The 21567-nt window shown below is 41.8% G+C and overlaps 1 protein-coding gene across 1 annotated transcript in view; it reads right to left on the bottom strand.

Annotated features, from left to right (window-relative positions):
• Window positions 1-21567, bottom strand: part of Ift80 (intraflagellar transport 80) — an 80134-nt gene that overhangs the window by 48046 nt on the left and 10521 nt on the right. The window contains exons 6-8 of the mRNA XM_051157288.1: window positions 11625-11734; window positions 6930-7019; window positions 5331-5468 (exon numbers count right to left, since the gene is read on the bottom strand). Coding sequence (XP_051013245.1) covers window positions 5331-5468; window positions 6930-7019; window positions 11625-11734 — 338 coding nt within the window. The remainder of the gene's footprint in view (window positions 1-5330; window positions 5469-6929; window positions 7020-11624; window positions 11735-21567) is intronic.

Genomic DNA, 21567 nt, shown 5'->3' on the forward strand with positions numbered 1-21567 from the left:
ACAGAAGGAAAAAAAGCTACCAATCAACCTTTGGCCAGCTGGCTGTGCCTGGTGCACACCTATAGCACCAAGCCACACCATCAGCAATTCTGATTTGCCCTCTTCTTTTGCTGCATCATTCACGAGTGACCAGGGACAGGTGCTTTATGTGTCTGACCCTGGTCTTCTCATGTGTGTCTGACCCTGGCCTTCTCATGTGTGTCTCCCCTGGTCTTTCATGTGTGTCTTCCCTGGTATTCTCATGTGTGCCTAGCCCTGGTCTTTCATGTGTGTCTCCCCTGGTCTTCTCATGTGTGTCTTCCCTGGTATTCTCATGTGTGCCTAGCCCTGGTCTTTCATGTGTGTCTCCCTGGTCTCGTATGATGTACAATGGACTCCTCAGTGAGAGTGAAAGCCTACCAAAGCCTTATTCTCTCTGCCATCCTCTCTCCTCCTTCCTAGGTATTCTGGGGGTCTGTCTACTGCCTGCTTCATCTGCGTGCTCAGCTCTATTGGGTGTGGGTAGCCATTTAAGGAAGTTAGGAAGGAAGTTAGAAAGGAAGTTAGTTAGGAAGGAAGGAAGGAAGCAAGTTAGGAAGGTAGGAAGGCAAGAATGCTTATCATGGGTATCTTTCCTAATAATCATGCACAACCTTTCCTTCCCATTCTTAATGGAAAACAGAACAACTGCCAATCAGTTTCCTATTCACAGACACTTATTCTGCATTTTGCTAGAGTAATACTATAATAAAACTTGATACACACACACACACACACACACACACACACACACACACACACACATAAAATACAAGCACCACTCTATACTTTGTATACTTATATACCATCTCATCAGAGTGAATTCCTGTTGGTAGAACTGCTGGGCTGAGGCCCATGTAAACTATCCTTCAGAGGCAGGGGATGGAGGTGAGTTGGCAGAGTGCTGTCTAGCATGCATGATGTCCTAGCAGCATGAAAGCTGGCACATAGGTGTTCTTGCAGCAAAGAGGGAAAAGCCAAAAGATCGGGAGTTCAACACCACCCTTAGCTGTGAAGCAAGCTTGAGGATAGCCTAGGCCATAGAAGAACTTGTCCCCAAAACTGATTAGTTAGTAAAACTACTCTTCAGAAAGTGGAAGTTTATTCCCTAAACAGAGACAGGGGAAAGAGAGGGAAGAAAAAATGCACTGACTATAAAGACCATTCTGACCAGAAGAGAGGCTAGTCGAGGGTCACCAGTTTATTGGAGTAAGCAATTCCAATAAACTCTCAGGCTTATCAAGACAGACCTGGGTGGAATGGGTTCCTTGGTCTATTTGCAGTGCCATTCTAGGGTGAATAGATGCATGGTTTATATCTCCACAGAAAAATATCACACAGCAGGCACTCCTCAGTCAGCCCTGTAAAAACTGTCCTGGGCCCTGTGGGCTGCTCCTGCTCTGTACTAAGAGCCACAAATCAAATGGCTCCCAACCTTCTTTTGACAGGAAATTAGATTATGAAGAGGCAGGAGCTGGGAAAGGCGATTCTTGACAACTAGGTATTAAGACCATGGAACACTATTAAGCAACCTACACATGAAAATGACCAGAAGCAACAGCCTAAGCCTAAGAAATAACTTTCTGGAGCAAAATTTCGCTTCAGCACATCACAAATTCGGCCCCCAAAGAGCCCATGAATTCACTGGCCCCAGTGGACAGCCCACTACTATTAAATAGACATCAAATTTCCCTGTAAATGAGCATATCTAGACCCATCAACTTATTTAGTGCAGCCTTGAGACCTCATGAGAGAAGTTTCTTCATGCAGTTAATGCCGAAACTCGCAAGTAGTTAAAATGTCTGTGAAGTGCTCAGGCACAATGGGAGGTCTATATTACACCCTCTTCCCCCAAACCTCGGGGGCCATTGTGGAGGGGAACAAAAAGATCTTAAGAACCAGAAATTGGGGGAGACTGGAGTGAAATGGTGTCTTCTGGACATTCCAGGGCATGTGTACTCATGGGCACAGACAACTTTGATCATCTACGTAAGGCCAGGACAAGATGAAGCCAATCATCATTCCAACATGCAGGGAGGAGGGCTCAGGAGCTCCCACCCCTAGCTAAGGAGCTAATTCCACTGATGCTTCCAGGGGAGGGACAGCCAGTTTCTTTTGTGGTTGGGGACCCTGGGAGGTTGGTCATGCTCCCACAGGAGAGCTAGGACCTCTGAGTATATGAATAGCACAAACTAGGCTCTGTAGGCTACTTGAAAATGTTTCTTAAAAGGTCTAGGGAGAGGATTCCACAGTTTGTTTGGTTTTTTTTTTTCAGTCACTTTCCCAGAAGACCCTTGCTAATTCCCAGCACCTACATGGCAGCTCACACCTGTCTGTAGCTCCAGTTCCAGGGCTTCTGACACCATCACATAGACATACATGCAGGCAAAACACCAACCCACATAAAATAAAAATAAATGATATAAAATTTTCTTTTTAACTTTTGTAGCTGGGTGGTGGTGGGGTACATCTTTAATCCCAGCACGCAGAGGCAAAGGCAGGTGGATCTCTGTGAGTTCAAGGCCAGTCTGGTCCACAGAGTGAGTTCTACGACATCAATGCTACACAGAGAAACCCTGTCTCAAGAAAAAATTCTTAAGAGAGAACTCACAAAGTTGGGAGGGAGGTAAGAAGATGGAAGGTAGATCTGCACTTAACATATATTGTATGCATCAATGACATTTTCAAAGAATTAATAAAATTATACTTAAAAATATAAGTAAAAATAAATAAAATTTAAATGAGAGAACTGAAGAAGGTATCTTTTAGAAATACTCAGTAATACTTGTGCATGCTGAATGTAGGTAACTCAATCTATAATGTTCAAGCAAAGGATCTAATAAAATAACACAAAGTTAGAATAACTTACGTCATATTAGGGGACAATCTTCAAGAAAGCATACAAATAGTAATGAAGATGGTAATGTAGTCAGAAATGTAAATAGCTGTTCAAGACTTTTCCCAAATAAACAGCAAAGATTTCTCTCCGGAACCTACCCCTTTCCCGCTCAACTTGCTACCCCATTATTCAGACCAAGAGCCTCATAATTACTCACCCCACTTCTATCCTATCTCTTCTCTAATCTGTCCCTAAACTAGCCAGAGTACACACTCTTCCAAAATGTCCAATCTCTCAAAGGTCACTATCTAAAAATCAGTAACTCACTGTCATGGTTTGAATAGGAATGGCCCCCCAGGCTCTCTCATGTGTTTGAATGCTTGGCATTGCGGGGGTGGCACTATTAGGGGATGTGGCCTTCTGGGAGAGGGTATGGCCCTGATGGAGGAAGTATGTCACTGTGGAAGTGGGCTTTAAGGTATTACATATGCTTAAGCTACGCTCAGTATGGCTCACAATCTCCTTCTGCTGCCTGCAAATAAAGATGTCAAACTCTGAGCTCCTTCTCCAGCACCGTGTCTGCCTGCATACTGCCATGCTTCCTGCCATGATGATAATGGACTAAACCTCTGAGACTGTAAGCCAGCCCCAGTTAAATGTTTTCCTTTATAAGAGTTGACATGGTCATGATGTCTCTTCACAGCAATAAAACCCATTGTCCCTACAATAAAATCCAGATTGCTACCCTGTGCTAAGCTTTTTCTTTTCTTTCTTTTTTCTTTTTTAAGATTTATTTATTTATTATTTGTACAGTATTCTGCCTGCATGTATGCCTGCATGCCAGAAGAGGGCACCAGATCTTATTATGGATGGTTGGAAGCCACCATGTGGTTTCTGGGAATTGAACTCAGGACCTTTGGAAGAGCAAAGTGCTTTTAACTTCTGAGCCATCTCTCCAGCCCAACTTTTCTAATAAACTATGATTCTGTGCCTTTGCTTGGCTTAGCTTCTTTCCCATACCATAGTTCCTTGGCTATCAAAGCAATACTTGCAACATTTGAATTCTAGTTATTACTATCCACCATCCATGATGTTTTACGGACTAACATACTATGCTGGCTTTCCAACGTTACAGTTCCAGCTGTTCAAGGGAATCTTACCCAGATGCTTTCACAGGAAAACAGGTCAATATGGAGCTTTCTCTGATTGCAGGAAGAGAACACCTTAATCTCAATCTTATCTTTCTCCCTCACTGCAACAATCCCTGAGGGGGCTCCACAGAAAAGAATTACATCTTAAAGGACTAAAATTTATCCTCTTCTATACAGCTAGAACAGGTTTGTTTGGTGGATATCTTTTCATATCACCCCCAGGTAATATCCTATGCCATATCTGCTGGCATGGCACTCTTCCATACTCTTTCACATTTGGAGGCACAAGAGGTTCCTTTTGTCTGAACTCATTTCCTTTAACCTTGTAGAACTACTTATTCACCAAGCCTCAGCTCTCTACTCAATGCCCCACAGAGAGAATTAGACTCATATGTATCCAAATATGAATACTCATATGCGCACACTCTGTGTGTGTGTGTGTGTATGTATGTATGTATGTATGTATGTGCATGGTGTATACACATACACATGTTTGTGTGAGTGTGTGCACATGTGCATGTAGGTGTATTGGGGGAAAAAGTTGTTGACATTAAGTATTTCTCTCCACTCTATGTTTTGAGACAGGAGTTCTCTGAACCTAGGGTTTATCTATTCAGCTAAACCAAATATCTAATGAGTGACAGGAGCCTCCATGTGTCCGCCACTCACCAGTACTGAGCAGAAGTGTGCTACATGCTTGGCTCAAGGCCTCATGTTTATGCAGCAGGCACTTACCTACCAAGCCACCTCCGCAGCTCCCTAAACACAAATCCTTAAGAGAGAAACATATATCCTTTGTTGATTTTTAGAGACTGGTTTGCTTAAGTTTTGAAACATAGCCTTACTGATCCTGGCTAGCCTGGATCTTGCTATATAGACTAGCTGTCCTCAAACTCACAGAGAACTGCCTGTCTCTGCCTTCCAAGTACTAGGATTAAAGGTAGTTACTACTATGCCTGGCACTAAAATTAAAATTAGAATTTACTATTAATTCCTTTAAAATATGTGACTAAAATTTTGTATGAAATATATTGATACCAAAATAAATATAAAGCTGTATGCTCCATAATCAAGTGGGCATAAATTTGAAGTGTTAAACTATTTTACCATCCTTCAGAGTCATGTTCAAAACAAATACTTCCAAAAGAAAAATAATAGAGGCTATGTCCACTTTTCAGTTGTAAACTATGTAATCAGAAGTTGATGAATCAGAGACATTGAGTCAAATACCTTCCTGAGACTATTTTTTAAGGGTTGAGTGCTGTGTGTGCTACACTGCCAACTGTGGCAGAACCTCTGTGACTGCTGTCAGTGTAACTTACCCCAGTTTTATCACACAAGCGCAGAGTATGAAACGACCCAACAGCAAACAACTCCCCATCTGGAGCCCAGGCGACGGAGGTAATAGGGTGCTCGTGAGGCTGAGAACTGTACAGTGCACGGCCATAACTATCCCAAACCTACAAGATCAAATTTTTAAATGTTTTATGGCATCACCACATTACTACAAAAAAAAAAAATTTGTCCTCCAATAAGCTATCAAGTGAAGACTAAGAACTCATAACCATATAGAATGAGCAACTAGAGACTTTACCATCACACCAGTAGGACAAAGCAGTATTCCTGAAAATTTACATGCCTCAGAAAAAAAAAACCTCACAGCATTCCTAAACCTGAATTAAATACTGAATATACCCATTTTCAGTACTTTAAATTTAGTAGTAAAATCTGCTGAGGATTAATATTTTCTAGAATTTCTTTCTGCCAAATGAGATTTCTATTGACTTTCTCTAATAATTTCTTTCATTTAAAGTCCTTACAACTAAGGACTTGCATGCAGTAAACCTAGAACCCCTATCCAGATCTAGCCAATGGACAGCACATTCTCAACAACTGTATGGAAAGCAGGGACTAACTCGAATATGAACTTTGGTGCCCCTTGGTGGGGAGACCTGATAACACTCAGAGGAAGAGTAAGCAGGCTACCAGAAATAGACCTGATAGGCTGTGATCTTATAGTGGGGGACAAGGTCCCCTTCTGTCACAGACCTAGGGGAAGGGAATAGAATGGGGGGTGGGGGAGGACGGGAAGATACAAGTGAGAGGATAACAATTGAGATGTAATCTGAATAAATTACTTCAATAAAAAATTTTTTAAAGTCCCTACAACTATAGTTACACTAAATTTTCCTGTTGGATCTAGGGGTACACCTCAACAGGCGAGCCTTTGCCTCATGCATCACATGGTCCCAGTACTGAAGAAAAGGGAAGCATCTTAGCATCCAGAAATTATTTTGGTCTGAAAATGGACCAATATTTAAGAAGTTAGGAAGGTTTTTTTTAAACAAAAGTGAATAATTTAAACAAACAAAAAACTCCAAGAGCTGAATTGAGATATTGCTTTCTATTAAATCAAAATTTTATTATGAGAACTTTAAATAGCACTTAAAGTTGGAAAACAATTTGTTCAATTATTACAGGTAAAAAACTAAAAAAGTAGTTGTATATGTTAAGGGCTTTTCCCTAAGTTTTATTCTTTTAAGCCAATAGTAAGTCTAAACATTATATACTGTGACAGTCAGTTTTATTTGTCACCTTGACTGATGTGGAAAGAGTCTCAGTAAGGGACGGTCTAGCAGGTTGGCTTGGGGATGTGTCTGTGGCGTTCTGTCTTGACTGTGTCAAGTGAAGTGGGAAGACCCATTTGTGGCCACGTGACTCCGTGCTCTGGGCTCTGTAGGCGCTGAAAAATGAACTGACTAAGCCTATGCTCTTGGCTGGGTGTGACTAGCTGCTTCAAATCCCTCATTGCAATGAGAGCCAGGAACCTCCAACTGCAAACCAAGCTAGCCCTTCCTCTCTTAAAGCCGTTGCTGTCAGGAATGCCACCACAGTCACAGGAAATGAGGTTACACGCATACCTTATACTTACAGTCTTCACCAGCAGATAAAATAAGGTCGTTGACTAAGTTCCAATCGACTTTTAAAATAATGCCTTCATGGGCTTTCCACTATGAAGGGAAAAAGATACTGCTTAAAATGTTAGAAGTGAAGTGTTATATAAGCTACAATATCAGCTGACTTCAAATCTCTTTCCTCCTTTTTCCCCTCTTGCAGAGGGGGCAGGAGAGAGGGCTAGAAATTGACTCTAGGGTCTCACATATAAAGTGTGCGCCACCAGTTAGCTCTATGCCAAGCTGTTTTCTTTGTTTCAACCTCTACTGCAGAAACATCTTCAGTATCCCCTCTCTCTTTCTTATCTGCACATCTCCTACGTTTTGTTCTCCTAATAGATCTGGGTCACAACTGCATTATTACAACTCCTCTATTGATTTACCATATAATTAAATAATGTTTTCTGTAAATATATATATGTACATATATATCACATATAGCCATAATGTCTATAGATGGACATACACAAGTTACCTAGAAATTTGCAACTATAAGGCAAGCATGTTTTCCTTGCTTTTAAATATAAGTAACCCAGAGACATATAGAAAGTAGATCCATATATATGGATATATATGTCACACAGAATCTAGAAAATAAGCATGGGTATAGTGTTATTAAATGTAGTTCATGTTTCCATTTGCTATTACCAATCATGTACTTAGGCAGTCAGTTAGTTAGTTTGCTTGAGACAGGATTTCTCTGTGTAGCCCTCACTATCTTAGAACTCACTCTGTGGACCAAACTGGCCATGAACTCAAGAGATCTGCCTGTGTCTGCCTCCTGAGTTCTGGAATTAAAGGCATGCACCACCACTCCTGGCAGGTTTTTTTTTTTAATCCATTTGAACCACAAGCTCCTGTGGCAGGAAACATCTTCTATTTCTTTCTCTCTCTTATTAAATAAGCTGAGGACAATTTCTGCTTGCTTGTTTTGTGTGTATAATGCTGTGATCAAACCCAGGGCCTCACACATGCTACTTTGGAATAAATCCCTAAGCCCTGCTCTATTCTATTTAAAATCCTATACTAAGCATACTGGCATATAAATAACAGCCATGCAGTTATTTATACTGAATGAATGGATATGCTTCCTCATATAATACCAGATTCTGAATGTGTAGAATGCCTTAAAAGAACTAAGGTCTACAGTTCTAAACTGCATTCTGTCCACATGGATAAAGTCTCCAAAGGGATTCCTCTTTGGAGACAATCCATATTTGCATGCATCTATGCTCCCAGAGAGCCACTGCAAGCTTAGATTCCCAAAAGGAATGGATAATTTGCATTACATTTCTAATTATACTCCAACTCTTCTTTCGCTCTAGCAAGTTGTGACAATGGGTACTTTTTCATTTCTCCTCTGTTCTGCCTTACACAGCCCTAAATTATATTTAATGATGATGCACTTGCAAACCAGGCTGGCCTCAACTCTGAGATCAGCCTGTTTCTGCCTCCCTGAGTGCTGGGCTACTGACAGGTACCACTGTGCCAGGCTTTGCTGTCTAATTTCATTGCAGATTTATGGTTAGTTATTTGTCAGTTTAATATAAGCTAGAGTCATCTGAGAGGAAGGAGGCTCAATTGAAAACATGCCTTTATAAGAGTAGTCATTACAAGGCAAAGCTGTGGAGTATTTTCTTGGTTAATAATTGATTAATTAATAAAGATGATAGAAATAGATTAGATAGATAGACAGACAAGAGATAGCAGCATAATCGATACAGAAATGACAATGTAGACCATCAAAGTTTCCCTCATCTCCTTACTGATTGAAATCTACATCTACCCAGCTTCTGAAACTGATGCTTCTTTAAAAAAAAAAGTATGTGTTCAGCCTGCATGTATGTATGTGGAGTACATCTGTGCAGTACCCACACAGGCCAAAGGAGGGCATCAAATCCACAGGAACTGGAGTTAGAGACAGTTGCTAGCTGCAGAGAGGGTGTTGAGAACAGAATCAGGGTCTTCTGCAAAAGCAGTGAGTGTGCTTAACCGCTGAGCCATTTTTCCAGTGCCCAAACTAATGCTTCCTAAAATACTCTTACACCTGATGCAGCCTGTCAGTCTCCACCACCTCCGCACAGCTTCTTAAAAATAACTTAATATTTTATGTGTATAAATGTTTCCCTACATGTTTTTCTTGGTACCCCCATGCATGTCTGGCGTCTGTGGCTGTCAGAAGAGGGCACCAGATCCCCTGGAATGGCATTACAAACAGTTGTGAGCCACATGGGTGCTGGAAATAGAACCTGGGTCCTCTGGAAAGGCAGCCAGTGCTCTAATGGCTGCGCTGTTGCTCCAGCCCCCTGGCATCTTTTCTTTTTTTCCTGAACTCTCTAGCTTATTAGAGGGACAAAAGGCAATATTAATCCATCATTACACAGCAGCAGCAGGGATAGTGACTCTGTAGCAAGTGCTTCCTGGACACCAGACAGTAATTCTCACAACAATCCTAGTGAATCGGTTACTGTGTCGGAGACAAGAAGGCCAAGAAGCAAAGAGATCTGACCTTTGTCATCACATGGAGGTAGGCAAGTGGAGACCTGACCCAGGTGCCTCACCCCAAGGCTGTGGTGGTTTAAATGAGAGCAGTCGGACTTGGCAGTATTGTCTACATGGTTCTGGCTTTAGAGTAAAGGGGTTGTGCAATTTTTTCCTATAGTTAAAGAGAGGTACAGAGGCTAGGCATGTGGCAGGGCCTGTAGGGACGCCCTGAGAAGCTGCTGTATGACGCTGTGGAAGTGAAGCCTGGTTTGCATTGGAGACGCCAAGATGTTGAAGATGCCAGAGCTATGAGACATCTGTTAGGAGGGCTGCACACAAGGGCTGGAACCAACCCAAGAGAGAGAAGTGAGTTGCATTAAGCAAAGCTGGAAGGACTGAGCCATCTAAGCCCTTTCACAGCTAGTGGAATGGTAATGTATATTCTGTGTCACCGTATGCTGGAAGTATGTAAGTTCCTTTTTGATTTTAAAGAGAGTTATAATTAAAAGAATGCCTGGAGTCTTAGATGAGAATTTGTACTTTGAACATTTAAAATGTGTTGAGATCGTGAAAGACGATGAGGACTTTTGAAGTTGGACTCGATGCATTTGCATTACGATACCATGAGCCTTCGGGGGCCATGAGTGGAATGTGGCAGTCTGAATGAAAATGGCCAACCTTGGCTCATGAATTTGAATATGTGGCCTTTAACTTGTTCCCTGTTTGGGAAGGATTAGGAGGTACATCACTCAAGTAAGGCTTTGAGGTTTCAAAACCTTCGTAACATTCCCAGTGTCTTTCTCTGCCTCCTACCTGCAGATGAAGACATACGCTCCCAGCTGCAGCGCCATGCTTCCCTGCCTGTTGCCATGCTCCCCACCATGACAGATGCAGACTCAAGCGCTCAGATAAACCCTTTCTTCTATAAGCCGGAACGCAGTTGAAGAATGGGGTCATGTGAAAATTCTGAGTGCTTATGAGAAAATTAAAAAAAAAAAAAAAAAAAAACCCAAGAGTCTTGCGACCTGTTTCTTCACGTCACGGAACTGTTCTTGGACTATGTTTTCATGTTCTTCCCATGGGTAGCAGATAGAAGTGGTATTCATATGCTGCTATGAAAATAATGGTTTGTGCTACATGTAGCTTGTCCTGTGATTGTACACCTTTATTCAGGCGGCTCTTCTTAAGCCCCAGAGTATAAGCTGTCTGAGGCTCTGAATAAAGTGGGCTACTGCATGAGAATTCAGCCCTCCTCATTTTTAGGCCTTACCCTCCAAGGTTCATGCAGCCAAGCAGAGCAGTGAATGCTATGTGTTGCCTTGGTCATGGTGTACTATCACAGGCACAGAACAGTAACAGGACAAAAGCCAGACTACACTGTTATTATCACATTGCGAGAGAACCTTCCATCTTCAGTAGTAGAATCAAATAACCAAATCTTGCGCATTGGCTTAAAAGTTTGGCTTTTATTTGTCCCTGCCTGACCTGTCTTAACAGCTATTATTGTTTTGTTTTCTTTTCTTTTGTGTGGTTCTGTTTAACCCTCTCTCATGTATTTTTTAATAACTAATTTTTTTCCTATTTCCTGGGCTTCGGACTGCCTCCCCATCTATTCTTTAGCTCCTAACAACTATTCCTTCTTTTTTAATAGCACACAAATAATGTCAGCTCTACATCTATCCTTAAGCCAAATTATTCATAAAGTTATATGCACATAATTGGCTCTAAGTCTAATATTGACTCCTCCAGCATTCTAACAATGATTTTTAAAAAAACTGCTAGGCCTTTGAGAGAACACAGCGTTTGAACATATGATAATGACGATTAAAAACAAAGTCAGCACTGAAGAGTTTCATTTAGGTTTGTTTCGTCTCAAACCTACACACCTGAGGCTGACTCTGTACTCTGAGGGCTTCTCAGCTGTGCTGCATCACATGACAACTCAGGAGCGCAGAACACCCACAGGACAGACCACCACAGCCTGAGCTGAAGTGCCTGGGAAGTGAGCCTTTGGGAAACATAGACAGAAATTCCCTGCTCTATAACTAAGTTTAGAAAAACTGCAAACTCAAAGGTTGCAGACTGTAAGGAAACTAACAGACTAACAGAGATTGCAAGTACCACCCAGCTTGGCAGTGCCGCAGAGCCAGATAAGAAGTTACAAAAGCCTCGATGTACCTGTAAAACTTTAGCATTTGGCTGAAGAGGTTTAATGATGAGCTGTTTGCCTGCTGTATAAAGAACCTTTTCTGAATCAGGGCCCCATGCTACTGAATACACTGGTATTCCTGTAAAAAAAAAGAAAGGAGAAATGGTAAACTTACATCTTCATGCCTTTAAAAAGAATAATGTTAAGAGTATCAAAATCTTGGAATGGTGGCACACTCCTGTAATCTGAATACTAGGGAACCTGAGGCAGGATAATCCTAAAGTCAAGGCCAGTCTGAGCTACATAGAGTGTCCCCCATCTCAAAACAGGAAGATTAAATATCTTGTGTGTTGTTTTCACTTTCCTCTTCATCAGTGGTCCTTTCATACTGGAGAACAATCTGAGACTGAAACACCAACTGACCTAATAGTATTTCAAAATATTAAAGATTTACTGTGAACCACTGAAATGCTATACTTTGTGTTTCGATGTTTGTTGTTTTGTTTGATTCTGAGCATCAGACAATTTATACTCTGAGGGTTAAGCAGAGTCACCCGGGGCCAGGCAATGGTGGCAGTATACCTTTAATCTCAGCACTCAAGAGGCAGAGGCAGGTGGATCGCTGTAATTTTGTGGATCGCTGTAATTTTGAGGCTAGCCTGGTCTACAAAACAAGTCCAAGAAAGCCAGGGCTGTTACAGAAAAACCCTGTCTCAAAAAACAAAAAACAAAGCAAAATTTAAAAAGTCACCTGAATAAAGTATATAATCACAAGGACAGCAGGATCCTTTGTTTAAGAAACGATCCCGCTGTGTAGCCCAGGGTAAAATCCTCCTGCGTGACTTTTCTACTGTGATTACAAGTGTAGTCCACTTTACCAGTGACATGATATCTTTTCAACGAATTTGGATCTAGCTAAGAAAACACAACATTTTTTCAGACATTCCAGATACTATGCTATTAAAATCTGTAACATAAAAGTTTTATAAAAATTCAGGGTTTTTCACTTTCCATGAATAGCCAACAGGGCTGAAACTGCCTCTGTGTATAAGGTAAATGTATAATTTATACACACACACACACAGAGAGAGAGAGAGAGAGAGAGAGAGAGAGAGAGAGAGAGAGAGATGGGATTTAAGGGTTTTTCTATGTAGATCTGGCTGTCCTGGACTCATCTGTAGACCAGGGTGGCCTTGAACTCAGAGATCCACCTGCCTCTGCTTCCCGAGTGCTGGGATTAAAAACGTGCACCCCCACACTGGGCTGGTATATTATTACATAAAATATACACTGGGTGTCTATTGCTATCACTCTCTACCATGTTTTCTGAGACTAAGACGGGTCTTTCTGTGAACATGGAGCTCATCAGCTCGGCTAGAACCAGCTGGCCAGAAGATCCTCTTGTTTCTGCCTCCCAGTGAGCAGGTGTGCACCACCATGCCCAGCTTTTCTGTGTGGGTGCTAGGGATGGGAATTCAGGTCTTCCCGTCGTTGGACAAGTACTTTACCAAAGGAACCATCTTCCTGTCCTCAATCCTATGATTTCTTACATTAAAGATTCTTAGAGGAGGAAAGGTTTTGCTGTTTACTACATGTGGCACGTATGGCCAGAGGACAGTGACACTACAAACTGAAAAGTACAAGTTTACTTACTGTTACTGTCTGAATGTGAAATACTCACTGTTAAAGGCGTGGTCTCAGCTGCTAGCACTATTTGTGTGTGGAGATTCTGAATACTTGAGGAGGTAGGCTTAGAACGTATACTGCCCATCTCTCTCTCCTTCCTCACTGCCATAATGTGAGCTGTTCTGCTTCTCCTCGTCATCGAGGTCATGATGGCCCAAACCCTCCAAAACTGTGAGTACAAAGAAAGCCTTCCTCCCTTGTTCATGACAAATGTCCTGTCACAGCAACACAGTGTGACAAGTATACCTATCACAGAGCACATTAAGTTCCACAGGATGTTAGTCTCCAGCAAGGATTTACATAGTGCTCCTGTAATTCAGTTACATTTAGGGATAGTACTTTGTTTTTGTCCATCCTTTTAAAAAAGAAGATTTATTTTTATTTTATGTATATAAGCTTTTGCCTGCCTGGTAGCCATGGAAGCCAGAGGAGGTGTCAGGTTCCCTGGAACTGGAGTTACATAGAGTTGTGAGCCATCATGTGGGTGCTGGGAATAGAAACTGGGTCCTCTGGAAGAGCAGCCAGTGCTCCTAACCATGGAGCCATCTTTCCACCACATTGCTCTTTTTTCTTGACACAGGATCTTGTTATATAGCCAGGCTGGCCTAAAACTCCTGGTCCTCCTGCAGTGCACCCAAGTGCCGGGATTATAGTGTGTATGCGTCACCAAGCTTGGCAAGGACAGTACTTCTCAATTTGATCCCTCCCTGGGCTGCCTATTATCCTCTAGACTATGTGACAGGAGTATAATAACCAAATAAGTAGTATGTACCTATAATCTCAGCACTCAGAGGCTGGACAGGAAGATAACAAGGTGGAGGCTATGTTGGACCACAGTGAGTGATAGGTCAGTGTTGGTTACACAGCAAGGCTTTGCCTTTAAACTATTTATTTTTTCAATAATATATATATATTATTGAAAACATTGGTTATATAGTAATAATCCCCTTGCCTTAGCCTAGCTACCTGTTCATTAGAAAAAAGATCAAAGTTATATAATCTATAAAAGATTAACACATTTAATTATAAAACCAAGCATTTGAAAACTGTTGGGGCTGGAGTGATGGCTCAGAGGTTAAGAGCACTATCTGCTCTTCCAAAGGTCATGAGTTCAATTCCCAGTAACCACATTGTGGATCACAACCATCTATAATGAGATCTGGTGCCCTCTTCTGGTGTGCAGGCACACATGCAGGCAGAATATTGTAATAAATAATAAATAAATAAATCTTTGTTTAAAAAAAAAAAAGAAAACTGTTTAGGGTCAGATTGTTACAGCAGTTGGCTTTTATGAAGAAATAAATGAAAGAATATGCAAGAAATTTAAATTTCCAGGAAAATAAAATCTGAATTTGATAATTCTTGGACAATCAATAAGATTTAATTAAGTACTTATTTAGAGAGAAAATTCAGCATGTGGGAGTGAAGTTCACTAAGACAAATGCACTATTTGTTTTGTGTACATTCCCCAAATAAGTGCAGAGTGAGCAGGTCTCAGTGGCTTATAGAGGTTGGATAGTCTAGTTTACACCTCATCCATACAAGCTCTTCAGGATGCCGGCAGTTTACATTTAATTTAATGTTATAAAGGCTTTAGTCAACATCAACTGGGCTTTTTCCATATTGCAGCAACCCATGAAACTAGGCCCAATGAGATAATCAAAACTCAAAGGGCGTTCCTCCTCCTCCTCCTGCACTTAAGAAGAATATTCTCTAAGAGTAGCCGGGAGCTGGCTTGGGGTTCAGAAATAAATCCCTAGGCAGGCTGGCTAGGCTCATGCCTATAATCTAGCACTCAGGAGGCTGAGGCAGGGGAGTCACAGCAGGACTGTAGCTAGCCTGGACTACACAGCACTAGCAATGTAGCCTAAGCCAGGCTAGGCTAAGAGTGAGCCCCTCACCTCAAAAAAAAAAAAAAAAAAAAAATCTTCAACTCTAATAAACTCCCTAGAAAAAGTAAACCCAAACTTCAGAAACTTCAAATGTAGTTCTCAGTAAGGACTGGAAGGGAGCGAACAGCCAGGAGCGTATAGTTAGAAGGGAGGTAGTTAGCAGTGCCAGCAGATAACTGTAGCTCTCACCCCTCATCAAAGAAGCTTCTTTTTGCAGCAGATGAAAGCTACTACAGAGATGCACAGATGGTCAAATGCAGAGAATAAAGAAGCATGGGGTGCCAGGCCCCAGCTGGAACATCTACAGCGCAACCCCACACTACACCTATGGTGGTTAGTTTTATGCCATCTTAATACAAGCTAGAGTCCTCAGGAAGGAGGGAGGCTCAACTGAGAAAATGCGTCCGTGAGATGGGCTGTAGCAAGCTTGTGGGGCATTTTCTTAATTAGTGATTAATGAGGGAGGGCCCAGACCATTGTGGCTGATGCCATCCCTGGGCTGCTGGTCCTGGATTCTTTAAGAAAGCAGGCTAAGCAAGCCAGTAAGCAGCACCCCTCCATGGCCTCTGCATCCGCTCCTGACCCCAGATTCCCACAGTGCTTCAGTTCCTCTCCTGACTTCCTTTGATGATAAACAGAGCTGTGGAAGTGTAAGCCAAATAACCCCTCTCCTCCCCAACTTGCTTTTGGTCATGGTGTTTCATCATAGCAGTAGTAATCCTAACTAGGACAATGAACAGCTAAGAGAAACAAATGAAGAGGAGGTCGGAAGACTGTTAAGAGCCTGAGGATCAGGACACCTGATGGAAGACAGTGTTTTCTAGACAACAATATGGTTGCCTAAACCTGCATAACAACCATACAGTCAGCATGCCAATGTGGATGGGGAAACCTTCATCATGCTCCACCCCTAGCCTAGGAGCTGCAAAGCAGTCAATGGCTGCTGACAGGAAAAACGCATTTTCGGCAGGACAAGGCCCCCCCCCCCATAGGTTATGCAATCTCCAGTGATCAGCCCGTGTGCATAACGGCAATACTAAATGTACTCAGTAGATTGTGTACACACACAACAAAAACAGTAGGTTTTGTATACACACAACAACAACAGTGTCAGGAATGGTGGTGGTCCCAGCACTCTGGAGTTAGAGGTAGGCAGATCTTTGTTCAAGGCCAGCTTGATCTACATATAGAGTTGAATGCCAGCCAATGGTACACAATGAGACCCTATTTCAAACAAAACAAAACTAAGGCTAATTATAGAATAGGTCATGATTTCAAGGGAGCTGGGAACATAGGAGGAGTAGGAGAGGGTAGAAGGAGCTGGGAAGAAATAATGTAAATACAGTATACGCATGTATAAAATTCTCAAGAAGTTTAAATTAAAACAAGAATGTAGTTAGAACTATAATAAACTAGTATATGCTTTTGAATTTCTATTACTATAGTTGTATTTTTAAACAAAAGGGAAATTAGTATATTTTAATTTATAAATTATCAAGTATCCACTACACTTAGTAAAAGTGTACTTCGCTGAGATATAGAGTAACCTATAATAAACATCTACCCTAAGGAAATCATTCTGTAAGTACAGCTTCCATTTAGTTACACAGGATGTGACTTTAAGCCTTTAGTTGTGGTCAAAGGCAGCTGGGGTGTAGGATGAGGACCAGGGATGTTTTCATTCTCCTCAACTTAGCATTTGAATTGAGGCCCTCTTAAGGTGACTGTTGTCACTGGGTCCTTGTTTACAAGCCTTCCTTCAAAATACCTATCTACACCTGAGGACAGGAGACGATTTATTTCCTGCCAATACAGTTTTTAAAATAATAATATTGTTTCAGAAACAAGATTTATAGAATAAAACAGAGTAAGCTTAAAAAGTGAAACAAGTAGTTTCTCTGTTACAAACAAGTGTTGGAACTGTATTCTTTTCCTCAGATATTAAGGAACTTCTGAGGTAGGGGCTTTGGATGAAGAGCATTTATTCAGATAGACGAACAGTTTCACAGAGAAAGTGATTTATAATTTGCATTTGAGACAAGTTCATACTATTTAAACTGGTGTTAAAAACATACATACCAAAGCGTGACTTAGCCAGGCATGGTAGTGCATGTGTGTGATCCATGCACTTGAGAGGCTGTGGCCAAAGGACAGTTCAAGTCCAAGGTCAGGCAGGGTTCTATACATCAGGGTGCTGTCTCTGAAACAAGCACACAAGTAACGCACTCACGGTGCCCACAGCTGGACCTCAATTTTGCAAAGAAAAATAATACATCTGGGCTCCAGATTGAGTTATTTTAAAGAATTTAGTAAATTATGTAACAAGATGCTATTAACAAAAAATAGAAACACAATCATTATAATAATTTGTGGCTTTTTATATAGGAAATTTTTATTTATGCTCCATTTCAGTTAAAAGTCTCAAGAAGATCTTGTTTTTCTGACTTGGTACACTAAAGTCATGTGATCTTTTTGACATTTTTTAAGAAACCACACTGCACCTGGGGCTGTGCTAAATGTCAGACCCTTATCTCTCTGTAAAACAAATTATCTAAATTCTTTCAACCCGTTGAAAGCATTTTAAACCACAGAGGAGTTGAGAAAAGTGTATTTCGATTGTTTTAAGGAAGTACCTGGTCAAATGTACCATGTTTTTTACATTCATGCCATAACAGTATCCCCTGAAATGTTGTTTTTCTGTTAGTAAAGGATGTATTAGAAACAAAATGCTCAGTAACATGAGGCAGTGGTTAGATTTTAACATGGATCTATAGAGTGGATGGAAAAACTCAGAAGGAAGTCTACACTAGATAAACAGTGTGTGTCAGCGGCCCTACTAGCGATGGCTCTGTGACGCGCTAATCAGCCTTTGGGTCCTACTAGCGATGGCTCTGTGATGCGCTAACCAGCCTTTGGGTCCTTTCTTGTTGACAGTGGTACGCACCCTGAGTTCATTCTCCAGCGGGCGCTCCTGGCCCACACCTGTGATCCCAGTACAGGGAGGATGAAGCAGGACTGCCCCACAGCGCATCCAGACAGGCTGCGGTCACTGCGCAAGATCCTGCCAAAAATAATAACTTTTCCTTCAATCTATTTGCAAAAGATAGGTACTAACTATAGACGACCAAGTGGGACTCATTCCAAAAAAATAACTTGCTTATGTATGCCACTGGGTCAGGAAACAAAACAAAACTTAGAAGATTTGTTTCCACAGTGTCGACCCGCAGCCACCTCCCAATTTCCCAATAACTTTTCCATCTTCTCTGACCTTATGAACTACCGCCACGTTAACTTTTAGCCTTTACTTCTGATCTTCAACACATTCCCATTTGCCCCCAAAACACCTGCAAACTAAGATTACAAAAGCACCGTTGCTCCACCTTATTCCTCTGGCCCTCTCTCTCCCAGGGCAGCCATCCCAGCAGCTGCCCCCCCCCCCCCCCCCCCCCCCCCCCCCGAGAACTAGTCTCCACTCTCCCCCAATTCCCTGATCAATGCTTCCTCTTAATTAAATCCTTGTCTCCATAACAAAGGACCTTTCAGAAACAACCCCTCACTAGCTTTCCTCTTTAAATCCTAACCTCCTCTAATTTACCCTGCCGGTCACAGGAATTAGGGGAAGCTCCTAAAAAGAGAGAGCCATTTTCTCTTACCCTCCTACTCTGTGTTTTCTGGTGTTTTGTTTTGTTACAGGGCAAGAAAATGCAGAGGATCCTCTCTCTCACATTATTGCTGAAGCCATTTTAGGTTTTACTAGAATTTGATCTCCTTGACCTGAAAACCTAAGGAAAATTACCTAACTCTATTCTAGGAACCCAAGGTCAAGATGCCCCAACTAATTTATCTTACCTTCTGTTAAACTGCCTGCTTGAGGCAAAACCTCCCGCTGCCATGCAAGATTAAGAGGGTGTTTGTCTTTAAAAGTCCCTCACTTTAAGTGCTCAGCACCGCACTTGGGTCCCTAATATCTGAGTACAGTCCCAGCCAGCTGGAATTGCTAAACCTGAAATTTTCGAGGCAAAAGACCAAATCCACGACTGTCCAACTGAAACAAGCTTTATTTAATACTGGCCAGGAAGATGGACACTGGCCATGTCCACACCAAGGATTCCCAGAGAAATGGCATTGAATTAGGTCAGTCACAGCTACCACTTTCCACCTTCGCCCAATTGGGGGCAAGCATACATCCTGAAGTACTTCCTGCCCACTTATCTCCCACCTAGTGTGAAAACAGGTCACTTATTATCTTACATGAGGCCCCTGCATTCCAGGAACTTATCTGTCCTTGGGCAAGTGAGGCTTACAGGTTAAAGTCAGCCCTTGCCGGATAAAGACTGTATCTACAGCCTGTGTCTGAGTCGTCTTCTCCGGTGGGCTCCCTTTAACTGTTTGGTTGGTTGTTTTGGTTTTTTGGAAGTGATGTTGCAATGTTGTTTGGTTTTGAAATACTACAGCCTCCTATAGGCGAGCTGGCCTTTAACTGGCTATGTAGCAAAATATGACCTTGATCTTCTGTTCCTCCTGTTTCTACTGCACCCAACTCCAAGTGCTGAGATTCAGTCTTGTACAACCTTGGTCAGCTCACTTCTGTTTTAAGGTTTTGGAAAATTACAGAGTAAACTCGAAACCCCTTCATTCAGCGTCCTGTGCTGTCAGCACTTGGGCATTTCTGGCAGAACTATTGCCCACACACTGGCCTGACTTTTTGCCTCCTCCTCTTCTGCCTCTGGTCATATAAACTTCTTCCAATACCAAATCTACTACCACAACAATATGGCTATCTCCAACCCTAATTTCACCACCTTTCAAAAACCCAGTTAAAAAAAAAATGCTACACTAGTTGTTAAAGGCCTTTCCAATAAATACTTTCTCTCCCTATAAGACACCACGGCACCTCTGTCTCCATCGCTCCAGCGGTGCTTACAGCACTGTGCATTCTGCTTTGGAGCATAGCTCGTGACATTTTCTTCACTAATTTCACCATATACAGCTCCATCTTTTATTATTCCACTTCTGTTTGAAAATAGGAAGAAATATACTTACATATTCAATTAATAGTCAAAATATACACTGTAACCCAGACAGGGCCTAATCATAATTATTTACAACTTACATAATTTTCTCAGAGGATGATAACTCCTTGTGGGCACCATAAGAATCCTTTCACACTTGTCCCACTCAGGGTGAGATTCATCTTTAACATTCAGAAAGAGCTATGACTATCATTTTCTATGTAAAAACCTAATGGTCATGAATTTTCTAGGTAAAAGCTCTAACACTCATGGCTGAAGAGATGGCTCTATTCTTCCAGAGGTCCTGAATTCAATTCCCGGCAACCACATGGTGGCTCACAACCATCTATAATGTGATCCGATGCCCTCTTCTGGTGTGCAGGTGTACATGTAGCTAGAGTGTTCATATACACAAAATAAAAGCTCTAACAGTCAACAAATGAATACAGGACCAGCTATGGTGGCATAAAGTTTTAGTTTCTACATTCCAGGGTCAGAGTCAGGAGGATCTATGTGAGTTCAAGGACAACCAAGGCTAGAGAGACCCTGTCTCAAGAAAAGGAAAAAAATAAAATAAAAGTTAACTCAGGAACTAATTTGTCTTATCAACAAATAAATGTAAAGGCCATCAAGATAGCTCAGCAGATGAAAGCACATACTGCCAAGCATGATGACTTTAATTTGATCCCTAGGACACATATGCTGGAAGGGAAGAGTCTACTTCTGTAAGTTGTCCTCTTGTTGTGAGGGAAGCACACCAGAGTCTGCCACTTCGGCACTCCTAAAACCAAAGAGAAAATCTTTGCTGCCGGCTAGTGACTGCACAGGGAAGCTTGCCCAAATCAGGCAGCCCAAGCCCCACAATCCTCTCTGTCTATTATGCAAAAAAACCACATCCTGGTTGTTACATTTTTGTCAGCAAGAAGTGGAACTACAGAAGCCAAAAAGCCCGGTTAATACATTTGGGGACTTTCCATTTGGAGACCTTTCTGGAATCACTGGCTTAGCCTTTGTTCCTGTTTTGGCAGGGGTTGAAGCCTACATACTAGGTTACAAGGACTGAAAGGTGCTTCTATGACATCCGTTGTGCTAAGGTCTGGAGGCCTGTTACACTCTGACCTCCACACGTGTGCCATGGCACGCATCCTTCTACACACATATATGACTACGATAGACACATAGATTGATAGATAGCTAGACAGACAGACAGATTGATAGAAAGAAAGAAAGAAAGATAGATAGATAGAGGATAGACAGATGCCAGAGAATAAAACACACACACACACACACACACACACACACTCGCCAGAGAATAAACTTTTCAAAAAGAAAGAGAAGTGTAATTAATATAAACGTGTAGACAAAATGACAAGGGTACTTTG

The sequence above is a fragment of the Acomys russatus genome, chromosome 15 (assembly GCF_903995435.1).
Source record: "Acomys russatus chromosome 15, mAcoRus1.1, whole genome shotgun sequence".
Taxonomy (NCBI): domain Eukaryota; kingdom Metazoa; phylum Chordata; class Mammalia; order Rodentia; family Muridae; genus Acomys; species Acomys russatus.